Genomic DNA, 13,101 nt, shown 5'->3' with positions numbered 1-13,101 from the left:
GGCGCCTGAGCCAGAGGACATGCCCACCTGCGATAGAGGACAGACAGACAGACAGACCTGGATTCCTCAGTGACAGCACTGAAGGGCTGCATGAACCAAATCTACACCAACTGACCTTTAGACTCATTACATGAAAGTTTTTTCTTTTCTGTTCCCCAAACGTCACGTTAACATGCTGGAGACTACCCATGCTGTGAATTTACTGTAACTGCACAGCTGTTCCTCTGTTGTTAGATTCTCAGGTTGGTTTGCTTTCTTTTCTCTGTGTCTCATTATAAAAGAGGATGCAATGGACATCTCTCAGCATGAAGCTTTGTCTGAACTTAGGACATATTTTCCAAGGAGTGAAATTGTGATGTCAAGTGACAGGAGCATGTCTGATGTGAAGTGTCAAACTGACTTCTATTCTTGTGAAGCCCCTCCCCACCATGTGACGGTCTGTCTCAACACATCCCACCCAGCCAGAGCTGACTGCTCCCAGGCCACTACTTCCCTCAGTTATGGCCACAGAGCCTCGGCCTACAAACCCTGGTCGTCTGTCAACGTTGGCAAACCCCTTCCTCTTGCAGTGACCAATCCTGGCCAATGACAACTGGGGGTTTTCTCGGTAGAAGTGGGGGTTTTCAGCTTTGATTCCATAGAAGAACGCAAGGCAGTGTCCTGCACTGGGCAGCCCCGCGTGTGGGGACAGGGAGGGCAGCCCCGCATGTGGGGAAGGGGAGGGCAGCCCCGCGTGTGGGTGACAGGGGAGGGCAGCCCCGCGTGTGGGTGACAGGGGAGGGCAGCCCCGCGTGTGGGTGACAGGGGAGGGCAGCCCCGCGTGTGGGGACGGGACCTGTGTGTCTGTGAGCACAGCCAGGAGCAGAGCTAGCAGCTGAGTCTGAGGTGCTGTGAAACCCCCACTGAACCAGCCCCAGGGCCCTTCCCTGACGCTCCTTTTTAGACAAAATGACAAGTGTGGGCACTCAGAGCCTTCGATGGCAACTGGCGCTGGTGGCCACTTCGAACCCCGGGAAGCTGACTGGGGATGGTGTCACAGTGCACAAACCCAGCAAACAGCTTGTCACTGAGGGCCACTCTGCTGTAAATACGCCCTGCGGAGCGCCCCCCCCTCCTTCCCAGGGGAGCTGGGCTGACTGCTACTGAAGGACATTTGAAAACCTGAGGGGTCACTGATGGGGAGGGTAACCTGGAACAGTGGCCGTCAGACCGGCGCGGGGAGGGTACTCACAGGTCGAACACCAGGTAGTGGAAGCCCTCCTCCGAGATGCTGTCGTGCAGCCGCACTGGGGAGAGAAAGAAGGCAGTGTTACAGGTGTGGGCAGCCTCCAGCTCCTCACTGACCAGCACCCTGCGCAGCCGCGGGGCTCACACACACCAGGCGGGAGGCTCTGGTTCTTTAGGTGCTGTGTGGTCACAGTCAAACGAACTAACTTGTAATGACATGGTACCTGCCCTGACGGAACGGCTGTGAAGATTAAGGAGTGGAGTGATCCCAGGTTGCTGGTGAGGACCAACTAGTGTGAAGGAGTTATGTCTGCCTATGGATGCAGAGTGCCCACCCCAAGCCACGCTGTCCTCACCAGCCAGGGCCTCCCCCTTCACCTGCATCCCCTTCAGGCCAACAGGACCCCTGTGAGAGCTCTCTGTTTTTAATTCTCCCCCGAAAATATGTTTCTTTTTCATTGATTCTATAGAGGAAAGGAGGGGGAGAGAGAGAAACATCCATCGGCTGCCTCCCATGTGCACCCCGACCAGGGTCACACCCACAACCTGGGTAGGGGCCTCGCCCGGGAACGGGCCCGAGCCCCTTGTGCGCAGGATGATGCTCTGACCACTGAGTGCCAGCCAGGGCTGTGAGAGTCTGGTCGGGGTCTCTGCCTCTGCTGGCCCCTTTTCCTGGGAAATTCCTACATAGCACTCCCTGGCCGACCTGTCAACAGTTTTCATTATGACGTTGCTTCTAAACTCACGTCACTTACCAAGTTAGAAGCCAAAACTGTGCAGCTAGAACTTCTCATAAAATCATCGACTAGTTCCTCACACTAACACTGCTTAAAAGTTTCCAGGGGGCTAGGCTTTTACTGATAACTAGCCGAAGCAAACATTTCTCTTCTGAACTAAAACTCTCGGCATCTACCCTAGCCTCTGAAGTTAACACACGTGCAGAACTCATACACTGCTTGTTCTGTTTATTTCACATAAGCCTCCCCCAACTCGCCACACAGATGATCAACCCCCTGATTATACAACTGCCTGTGTGGTGAGGCCGTCGCTGGAGGCTGCAGGGGGCAGGAGAAGCGGCCACCTTGTGGGACCTGCTTCTGAGCAGTCAGGACCAGACACGATGCACCACGGCCTGTCCTAGCGTGTTCTCCATGCGGTGATGACTGCCACGTGGAAAGGTGGACTCAAGAGAACCGTGAACTGTCACACCAACTACAACCACCGTGAGGGACTTTGCAGCACCATGCCCCTCCCAGGCTCAGACCCAATGCAAGTCCATTCTTTAATTCTTTTTGTTGGTTTGTTTTGTTAATCCTCAAAGAGAATTTTTCCCCATTGCTTTTCAGAGAGTGGGACAGAAGGAAGAGGGTTGGGGTGTAGAGATAGAGAAAAAGAAACATTTATGTGAGGGAAACACATTGACTGGTTGCCTCCTGCACGTGCTCCGACCAGGGGCGCGAGTGAACCTGCAACCCAGGAAGGTGCCCTTGACTGGGAATCAAACCTGCGACCCTTCGGTGTGTGGCTGACACTAACCACTTGCTCACACTGGCCAGGGCCTAAGTCCATTCCTGAAATCCAATGCCAAGCCCTTCGGACGTCATCCTGGCCAGCTACTGAAACCTTTCCGACTCCCTCCCCAGGAATTTCCAAGGCAGAGACCCCCCCCCCCCCCCCCGCTTCCCCCCACCCCCCGCCGTGGCCAGATGATCACTTGGCAAGTGGGCGTTCTGTCCTAGCTGGGGGATGGCTCAGAACGTAGGGGATGGGGTAGCTACGCTGTACCCTCCTTCCCGCCTCAGCGCCACCTGGACATCTAGGCAGCATCGCTTACTTGCACTAACTAACGGCTGAGCTTTCTTCAGTTCCTGGAATTTCTTCTCACCAACAGACCAAACGGGAACCATGTTTCAAAAACCCGTTTTCATGCATTTCCCACCCGGGATGCTCAGCGCTCTTCCAGGTCCAGGGACGTCCCCCACATCTCTGCGCACCTACTACCCACATGGCAGGTACAGCCTCCTGGAGCTGGATGGTGGGGACCCTCTCTCTCATCTGCATGTGAGACGTCTGCTGCCGTCATCTACACCGGGGGTGGGGAACCTGGTTTCTGCCTAGGGCCATCTGGATATTTATAACATCATTTGCGGGCCATACACTTATAAATTTAAACATTAGCCTGCTACACGTGGTCAAACATTTAATTAACTCGCCCCTAATGCCTCAGCAGGGCCAGACCGAATGATTTTGGTAACCTCCCACAGCCTGTGGGCCGACGTTCCCACCCCGGTCTGGTCTGCCTGCTCCCAGGCTCAGCCACGGGGTGAACCAGGTGAGCCGGGCACTGCCTTTCCTGAGAGCCTCTCAGTCCTCAAGGGCGGACGAGTGGCTGGAGCAGTGTCTGTGTTTCAGTGAGCTCAGTGGTGCGGCTACTTAGAGCCCGCAGTTGTTGTGTGAGAGTGAGGTGGACATCTAGGCCAGTGGTCGGCAAACTCCTTAGTCAACAGAGCGGCAAACCGCGGCTCGCGAGCCACATGTGGTTCGCGAGCTGCAGTTTCCCGACCACTGTTCTAGGCTATAAAACCACGAGGAGTAAAAGTCTTACTATGCGCCTGGGGTAGGAGCTGCCAGTGGGTGGCTCCCAGCTGCCAGGCCCAAGGTGCAGAGCGAGCAGGGGCAGCCAGCACCGCTGGGGACTGGGACTCACATCTGCTTGTGTTGGGGACACACGTTCCTTAGTCCAACAACCACTGCCGCCCTAACACTTGGAACAGTCGTCCTTTGGGGGTGAATGATTCTGAACAAGTCAAGTTGCTCAGGTGCAATGCATCCTGATGATCAGACCCTCTGTTTCCAGTTAAAACCAGTCTCAGGAAGGCATCCCACCAGGCAGCGCAGGACAGTAGAGACAAACCATTTGGCCGGGTCCACTGCTCCTGCATCATACAATTCCAGATCGTCCCCATATGCCTGCTGGGCAGGCGAGGCCAATACGAGAAAATGTCAGGGCAGCAGAAACCCAGCAGCATCTTTACGGGAAAATATGTGCACATTTCTCCCTGCGCCTCCTTCCAGAAACTGTGAAGTGTTTCATGTGTTAATCCAACAAGGAAACCCAGTCTCCACACAGGGGCTCCACCATCCAGCTGAAACTCCAGCCAGGCCCTGACCCCCTCAATAGCCTTCCACTGGACGGGCGTGGCCCTGCCCATCCTGAGACCAGGGCTGGGGGCGGGGTCTCTACTGGACAGGCGTGGCCCCGCCCCTCCTGAGACCAGGGCTGGGGGCGGGGTCTGGGCTGGACAGAGCACCAGCAGCACTCCTCACAGTGAGCTTGCAGAGGAAGCGTTAAGCTCTTTCATGGGAATTTGTAAGCACGTTTTAAAGACTGGGCTTCAGTTCTACCCATGAATGGACAGCAAATCGTCACTGGAGACATCCCCATTTCTCTTCAATCACTGCACGGCTGCTCTCGCCCAGGCTAAGACAGTGGAGAACAAGCCCCCCAGGTAATCATGCCAGTAATTCCAAGTAGAAACGTGTTTTCTGTCGCTATAACAACTTTTGGTGGCCTCCCCGTCAGACCTCCCTGTCAGCAGCAGCTCTGTCCATGGAGTTGCAGGGCACTGGGCCATGGACACAGCCAGTGCTCGGGGACAGGCCAGCCCCTGTGGCCTCCACTCGTCCGCCGGCTACAGTCCCTGTCCCACTCTAGTGCCCTGTTCTGGATCCCTGGTCACTGCGTGACGCTGACTCACAGCCCTGCGCTGAAGCACAGCGCAGCGCCAGGACTCACCCGCAGGATGTCTCCACCAGCTCAGCTCACATGCCTGTCCCTGCTGTCTCACAGGCCCCCGCAGCCTCTGTGTGTTTAGAGACAGCATGTCCACATTGTGCTGTGGGGTCACGTTAGCCAGCCGCTCACCACAAAGGCAGAAACGTGGGCTAAACAGATGGTGGGTCTGAGAGCTGGCACGCAAGTGTCACGGCCATAGAGCTCAGCTGGCCGCCCAGGCCGCCAGGGCTGCCCCGAGTCTGATCCCGGACCCCACTTGGAAGTGGCCCGAGGGCTGATGGGCTCACAGACAAACGTGAGAGAACAGCAAACGCCTGGACATGTGTCTGCAAATCCTGAGGACTGTGTGCATCCCTTTCCGCTTCACGGGTCCTGGCTCCAGCTCTCTGTCATCTGGACTCAGTACCATCGCGACGTTATTAACACACACAGTGCTGCAGGGTGAGGAGGCGGGCCTTGTGGGGGCCATCTAGGACATGAAGCTTTCTGATACGCAAGTTTCATCAGGTCAGTCCACCTGAGGCTACGTTTTCTGGAGCCCACACCAGCACACACGGCAGGACTCATGTTGGAGCCCACACCAGCACACAAAGGGCCGGCAACCTTGGTGGGACCATCTGCACCATCGTCAACTGTAAAAACCAAACACGACTCAAAGCAACTGTAAGAATTTAGTTTTACAGGGAAAGACAGATGGCATTAACTGACTAAAAGGTAGTTTTTAGCCTTTTAAACTTTTTAGTAAGAAACGACTCAGTGAAAGCACATTCTGTGTAGCACACACCTGAGCAACGTCCACACATGCAGCGGACAATCACCCAGGCCCACACGTAACCGCCATGCACTCCTCTCCCATCACCCGCCATGTGTCCAGTTCTCTGTACAGTGCCTGCGACTGGCCACGGAGTCCTGTCCACACACACAGCACCAGCCTGTTCTCACCCACAGGGCTGCAGCGCTGGGGCACTTAGTGAGCAAGAGCTTCCCTCCCCCATGCTCCTTCACTGGTAATACATGTCCTATAGGTTCCCTCTTGTCAACATCACATTTGTAATGAAAACAAAGGACTGAAAAGCAAACTCTCTGCCTGCCACTGTCCCCGCCCTTTTAAGCCAGCCTCCTTGCCCCTCATGGGAGGCTGCACGGCTTCGAGGCCTGGACAGGAGAGCACGTGACAGGAGCGCGTGGGAGCCTGGCCGCCAGGGTGCACATGCAGCACGTGACCATCCCTCCCTCATCTCCCCGCCCATCCATCCCACTCAAATCACTGCCCAGAGCATCGCTTGCTGGTAACAAAAATGACGCTTCTTTCCAGGGACCAATGCTCCCATGGAGGGGACGGAGGGGAGAGAAGGGAGTGCAGACAGACCAGCGTCTTGCTCATCAGTGTGTGTCTGCAAGGCTGCTGTCCAGAGCCTCACCAATACATAGCTGTCTCCTGTCCTGGTCTCCTGGGGTCCGTTCCCCCTCACTGCGTCTGTGCAGTGAGTTCCCGGCTGTGGGCACGGGACTGCCAACAGGACGCCGGGCACCGAGCCTACGACATCATGCAGGGCATCATTAGACATTTGCTCAGTCAGGCTCTCAGGGTTAGAACTGGAAGCGCCGAGTCCACGCCACCTGTGCTAAGGCCTTCATCAAACTGGCATGAGGCAGCTCTGGGATTGGCTGGGAAGGCTCATGGTGAAGCTTCCAGGGAAAAATCCCCATACCAGGGTCCAGAACCAGCCTGAGGAGAGAACTGCCCTGTGCCCACACTGTCACACCAACTGGAGAGCCTGGACGAGGGGCCCTGCCCTGTGAGAGAGGACGTGGGTCTGGGTGCCATCCACCAGCTGGACCCTCGGTAGATCAAAGCCTGGACACTGAGCAACACATTTAGGAAAATACAGAAAAGCAGTTGAGCAACGCCAGATCCAAAGTCCTGGGTCCTTCCCAGCTTGATCTGGAAGGCGACAGGCGTGGCAGAGCCAAGGTTCCGCAGAGCCGGCCAAGTCCAGGCTGCGCCTGTCCTGGGTTCAGGAGGGATCCATCCCCAGGCGCGGGCCGGTCGCGGCTCCTGCAGCCTTCTGCGCTAGAGGAAGAACAGCTGCTCTCCCTGCAGAGACCGGTCAGGAAACCCAGCCATACAGCTACAGAGTGGGTGCCACTGAAGAACACACGAGGGAGTGTGCCAGCAAGTCAGTATGAAGATGTTCAACATGGGCATTAAAGGTTCCATTAAGAGAGTGTTCAGAGGCTGCAAAGCTCTGTTTGTAGAAAATACATTTAGAAAGTGACCTGCTTCCTGTTTGTCTGTCTGCCAGTTTCCTGGGCACCAGCCGAGGACATCCCCCCACACAGGTGGGGTGTCTCCACACCAAGGCTGTCACCAGAGTGGCCACAATCACGTAGCTCTTAGGACATGGCCTTTCAAAGGACATGACTGAAACAGCCTGACACGGACACAAGTGGGAGAGAACAGAAGCGTGGATGACAGGCCCAGTGCCCTGGGTGTCACCTGAAGCTGCATTTGTGGGAATCGGATATGCATTCAATTTACCAGACACAACAAGTCGCACTTCCTGTCATTACTGTGGTGGCGTCTCCAACATGGCAGCCATCAAGCTGTAAGCTGTCCCTGAGAGAGGAGCCATGCGAGTCAGCACAGGCAGGAGCGGTGCGGCCCCCTCACTGCGTCTGTGCAGTGAGTTCCCGGCTGTGGGCACGGGACTGCCAACAGGACGCCGCGCACCGAGCCTACGGCATCACGCCTGCACAGAGGACACCCTCCCAACCTTGAGCAGTTGTTGTCATGTTAAGAACCAGGTTAAAGGGGCAGTCACGGAACAGCTGGGAAGAGCAGGGGACCACACTTGTGTCAGAACTATTTCTGGAGTGTGGGGAAGCACGGGACTTGGTTGGAATGTCTGTAAGGAGGATTCTCTGAAAGGTCGGGGGCCTCTGGGGGGCCCTTGCTGAAGGCGGCAGCCCCTTCCTTGACTTTTCCAAACTATTCCGAGCCCCAGTGTGTTCTGCTAGGATCTCTATGTTTAGTCTTTTAGACCCGACCTTGTAGAAGCATGTGCTTTCTCAAGGATGCTTACCTTGCTAATCTATAATAATACTAGTAAAGGTGTAATATGCTAATTAGACCGGAGGTCCTTCTGGACAACTTTCCAGATGAAGCCAGGGCTGAGAGGGAAGCCCGGGTCCCAGGTGTTAGAGGGAAGCAGGTGCCGGCAGTCGGGGGAAGGAAGGCCTACTCTTGCATAAATTTCGTGCATCGGGCCTCTAGTATTTCTATAAATCTAGATATTCTATAGAGTTCTATAAATGACATGGAATCTTGTCCTTTTTGCAAAACACAATATTCCACAATATTATAACACTAGAGGCCCAGTGCACAAAATTCATGCATGGATAGGGTCCCTAGGCCTGGCCAGCGATCAGGGCTGATCAGGGCCTTCTGGCTGCCAGCCAGAGCCTTCCTTCCCTAGCTGCCAGCTGCCAACTAGGGCCTTCCTTCCCTGGCTGCAGCCTTCCTTTGTTCTGCACCACCCCTTGGTGGTCAGCACACGTCATAGCGAGTGATCGAACTCCCGAGGGGACAATTTGCATACTAGGGTTTTATATAGATAGACAACCTATCTATATAAAACCCTAATATGCAAATCAACCCAACAGCGGAATGACCGGCCACTATGACGCACATTGACCACCAGGGAGCAGATGCTCAACGCAGGAACTGCCCCCAGCCCGCAGGCCCCGACCAGTGGTGGTGGCAGGGGACGGGGCTGGTGAGCGGGAGGCGCCAGGCCAGCCAAGGTGCGTGTGAGCAGGGGCCCTGATCACCCCGCCGGTCGCCCTATAAATCAGCCCTGATTGCTGGCCAGGTCTAGGGACCCTACCTATGCACCAATTTCGTGCACTGGGCCTCTAGTTAGTTATAAATGAAAGCATATTAGAATTTATTTAATATGCATATGTAAATAGAATTATTATTCCTTTATTTGATAGAGCTTCCCATATACCTTAAGTATAAATTTTGCCTTCATCAGAAGAGAAAACAAATCTTAAAATCCAAACCCTGGGAAGGTAGACAAATATGTTATTACTTATTATTATTATTAAACAGTATTAAATAATCTATACATTTAAAGTAATCAAATTCCTGACTAACATAACACAATCATTTTATATAATTGTGTTATTATATATTTGCTTCCTAGGCAAACACAAGAAAAAACATTCCCAAGTGGGCTCCAATGACTTCCTGCGCACTTTGATTTTCTTACTCTTAGTTTTCGAGGGTTCCGTCGCGTTTCGTTGCATTCCTGGCTCCTCACACAGGGTACCACTTTGCCGGGGCTGACTGGCAGACCCTGAGCGAAAGGTGAATGGATGACTTTGACACACGTTTCTGTGAAAGAGAGGCTAAGGGACTATTTGGCTATCACCGCCAAGGAGCCCCGTTCACCTGCCTCCTTAGGCTTTTATTGTAACAACAGCTTGAACTAAAATTAACCTCTAGATACAATCAGCAGGTAAGCATCCTTGAGAAAGCACATGCTTCTACAAAGTCGGATCTAAAAGACTAAACATAGAGATTCCAGCAAAACACCCCAGGGGATCGGACTTGTTTGGAAAAGTCAAGGTAGGGGCTGCCGCCTTCAGCAAGCTCCCCCCCCCACACACACACACAGAGGTCCCCCCAGAGGTCCTCGACCTTTCGGAGAATCCTCCTTACAGACTTTCCAACCAAGTCCCATGCTTCCCCACACTGGAGAAAGTCTTTGCTTTTTAAAGACAGAGAGCACAAGCAGAAAGCAGAGAGCGATGTGGGCGGAGTCCTGCAGACCCAGCATCCCGCCCAGGACCCTGCCTCCCACAGAGGACATGGCTTCCCACTGCGGACACAGCCTCTTGCAGCAGACATGGCTTCCCACTGTGGATCGGGCCTCCCACTGTGGACACAGCCTCCCACCCTGGACACGGCCCCCTGCAGCGGACATGGCATCCCATCCTGGACACGGCCTTCCACCGCAGACACGGCCCTTCCACCGCAGACACGGCCCCCTCACAGCGGACACAGCCCCCCGCAGCAGACATGGAATCCCATCCTGGACATGGCCTTCCACTGCAGACACAGCATCCTGCAGCAGACATGGCGTCCCAACCTGGACACAGCCCCCCACAGTGGACACGGCCTCCCACTGCAGACACGGCCTCCCACCGCAGACATGGCCTCCCACCGCAGACACGGCCTCCCACCGCAGACATGGCCTCCCACCACAGACACGGCCTCCCACTGCAGACACGGCCTCCTCCCGCAGTGGACATGGACTCCTGCAGTGGACATGGTGTCCTACCCCGGACACGGCCTCCCGCCGTGGACACAGCCTCCCAGCCGCCTTTGGGAGCTGTGTGTGGAGCAGCGGCCCAGGCGCCCGTCTTCCCTCCCTGTTCTGACCCTCGGCAGTGTCCAGTAGGCTCTGGGCTGTGCCCACTGCCTGTCTAGCTGCCACCAGGCATCTGAGAGGCTGGAGAAGGGATCTGAGGTTCCTCCAGGAGGTGATGGAAGGGCATCCGTGTGGACCAGAAGTGGGTGAGAGGGTGAGTCAACGCATCACTTCAACAGGAGAGGTAAAACCACCACAGTGTCCATGAAAGGACACCCGCCCGACACCAGCAGTGCCCGTCCCAGTCCTGCCACTTGTCAGTCGGTCAACGCTGCCCTCAGAGGCAGCACTGGGAGTCCTGGCTTCCCTGGGACTTTCAGGGGTGCGTCGTTCAAGAGCCCACATGGCCTGTGTCCACAGACTCACTGAACACACTCCGAGCACCAAGGTGTGCCAGGGCACTTTCTAGACCAGCCGTGGGCAAACTACGGCCCGCGGGCCGGATCTGGCCCGTTCGGCTGTTCTATCCGGCCCGCGGAGCCGAAAGAGTGGAGGGTTCTCTTGCTCTCCCCTCCGCTCCTTCACCAGCAGCAGTGTTAATATGGCAACGTCGGGAAACACGGCCGCAGCTCCTTCTTCTGAGTGGGCGTATTTATATCCGCCCATTCAGTAGAAGGAACAACCTCTCAATCTTCCAGAGGCTCCTTGTAATGCCCGCGGACGCGTCCCCTGACATCACCCTGGGAATGCGTAGACACGTTATCGTGGTGATGTAGGGAGACACGCCCCTGGAGAGCACAGTATCAGAGCATTAACTAAAAAGGAGACCAACAACACCGTTCCCACTGAAGTTGATGTTTTAAAGACCAAAAACCTTTCAACCCAGTCTACATTGCCATCTACATCTACGTCCCGGGCATAATTTGGAAGTTGCACTAAAGAAAATGTTTAATTTACTGTTTACACATTTTATTCTTTTCTATTTGTTTTAGTTTTAAATTATTTTATTATATTTAAGTTTAATTTGAAAGGCTTTTGTACCTTTCCTTTGTTAGGCAATTTTATTTTGCCTTTGCCATCTTCAATATAAGGTATGTTATTGTGCTATGATTCCTCCATTTTTTGAAGTTTCAAATTATAATAATTAGTGTTTACATTCTTCTTGTTAAAATGTTTGAAATGAATAAAACTATTGAAATAAAAAAAAAAAGACCGTACGCTTTTATGTAATGATGTTTACTTTGAATTTATATTAGTTCACACAAACACTCCATCCATGCTTTTGTTCCGGCCCTCCGGTACAGTTTAAGAACCCATTGTGGCCCTTGAGTCAAAAAGTTTGCCCACCCTTGTTCTAGACAGTCTGACCCCACTCCCTCCTGTGCCCCGAGCAGAGACATGCTGAGGCCTGGGGTGTAGGGTCCGTCTTCTGGGGTTCAGAGCCCAGACCGTCCTCTTCCTGACACACACTGGGCCCTGTCTTTGCCCTCACATAGGGTGCACAGCATGGGCCCCAGGCCGCAGAGCCACGAGTGGGGTCCTAGTCCTCACAGGCGCCTCAGCAGAGGGCGTCCAGCCCCGCGGTGGCGCTCCAAGCACACGGATACGCCAGGCAGCTTGCGCAGCCCGAAGCGGCACCGCCTGCATCTCCCAGGCCTGAGGTGAGGAAGGGGGTCCAGCCCAGGGCCCCGACACCTCCCTGGCCACGTCGGCCTCTCGCTCCGGAATGCAGCCCAGACCCAAACCCAACGTGTGCGCAAGACTGTCCTGGTGCCGCCTGGACTACGTACTGCTGAGAAGGCGAGCAGGCAGGTCCCTCGAGCGCCAAGAACAGCCACGCGGGAAATGGTGCATTAGGCGCGCAGCTGTGATGGGGCTCCACACAGAGCCCAAGCCCCAGCCATCAGGTGGTCTTGGTGTTTGCTTTACAGACTTCGTTCTCAAGAAGCCAGGTGGCTGCTGGTTGGAGCACTGTCCCGACACTGAAAGGTTGCGGGTTTGGTTGGTCCTGGGTCGGGGCGTGTACCGGAGGCAACCAATCCATGTTTCTTTTTCTCCCTTCCTCTCTCTTCTAAAATCAATTAAGAAAACGATTAAGAAACATTTTTCTAAAGGAAAAGGAACTTTTTCTGCAAAGGTGGGTGGGCTGTGGCCAAGTTGGGCTCCGAGGCAGGCGGTGCTCTCCAAGGCCAGCGCTCACCCTCTTCGGAGCGTGTGCTGAGCCCCCAGCTCGGGTGGCGAAGACAGAAAGCGACGCACCCTCCTCTGCCTTCTCCTTCCTGCCCTCACGTCGTGGGTCCGAGTGTGAGAGTGAGAACCCCAAAGGGGAGGGAAGCCTGCAGCAGGGGCCCATGGGGACAAGGCTCCGCTCCTCCGTCCTGACCACTGGCCTGGCCCACAGGCTGCTCTAGATGCCGAGCCTCTCCCGGCTACGCTGGCAGCTCCCACGGTCTCACCAGACGGCCCACCCAATGTCAGGCTCCTGTCCGACCGCCTTCCTGCTCTCTCCAACGTGGAAGTCTGACTGGCATTTTGAAATCCACGTGCCAAGGGGGAACCCTCGCCTTGTGTCACAATACCAGCCCACCATGCCTGTTTCCCCGCCAGCTCCATCCTTGCAGCTCCTCGGACTTCTCCTGGGCCCTGTGACAGTGGGACCATACACTGGCTCCGCCTGCAAACATCCAACCTGACCAC

The 13,101-nt window shown here is 55.0% G+C and overlaps 1 protein-coding gene across 10 annotated transcripts in view; it reads right to left on the bottom strand.

Moving 5' to 3' along the window:
* Positions 1-13,101, bottom strand: part of CAMK2D (calcium/calmodulin dependent protein kinase II delta) — a 159,637-nt gene that overhangs the window by 57,598 nt on the left and 88,938 nt on the right. For all 10 annotated transcript variants that reach the window (XM_080674065.1, XM_080674068.1, XM_080674067.1 and 7 more), the window contains one exon: positions 1,232-1,286. In XM_080674065.1, coding sequence (XP_080530191.1) covers positions 1,232-1,286 — 55 coding nt within the window. The remainder of the gene's footprint in view (positions 1-1,231; positions 1,287-13,101) is intronic.

The sequence above is a fragment of the Plecotus auritus genome (assembly GCF_963455305.1).
Source record: "Plecotus auritus genome assembly, chromosome: 6".
In the NCBI taxonomy this organism is placed as follows: Eukaryota; Metazoa; Chordata; class Mammalia; order Chiroptera; family Vespertilionidae; genus Plecotus; species Plecotus auritus.
The sequence above is the reverse complement of the archived record's forward strand: the minus strand, read 5'-3'. Positions and strand labels throughout refer to the sequence as shown.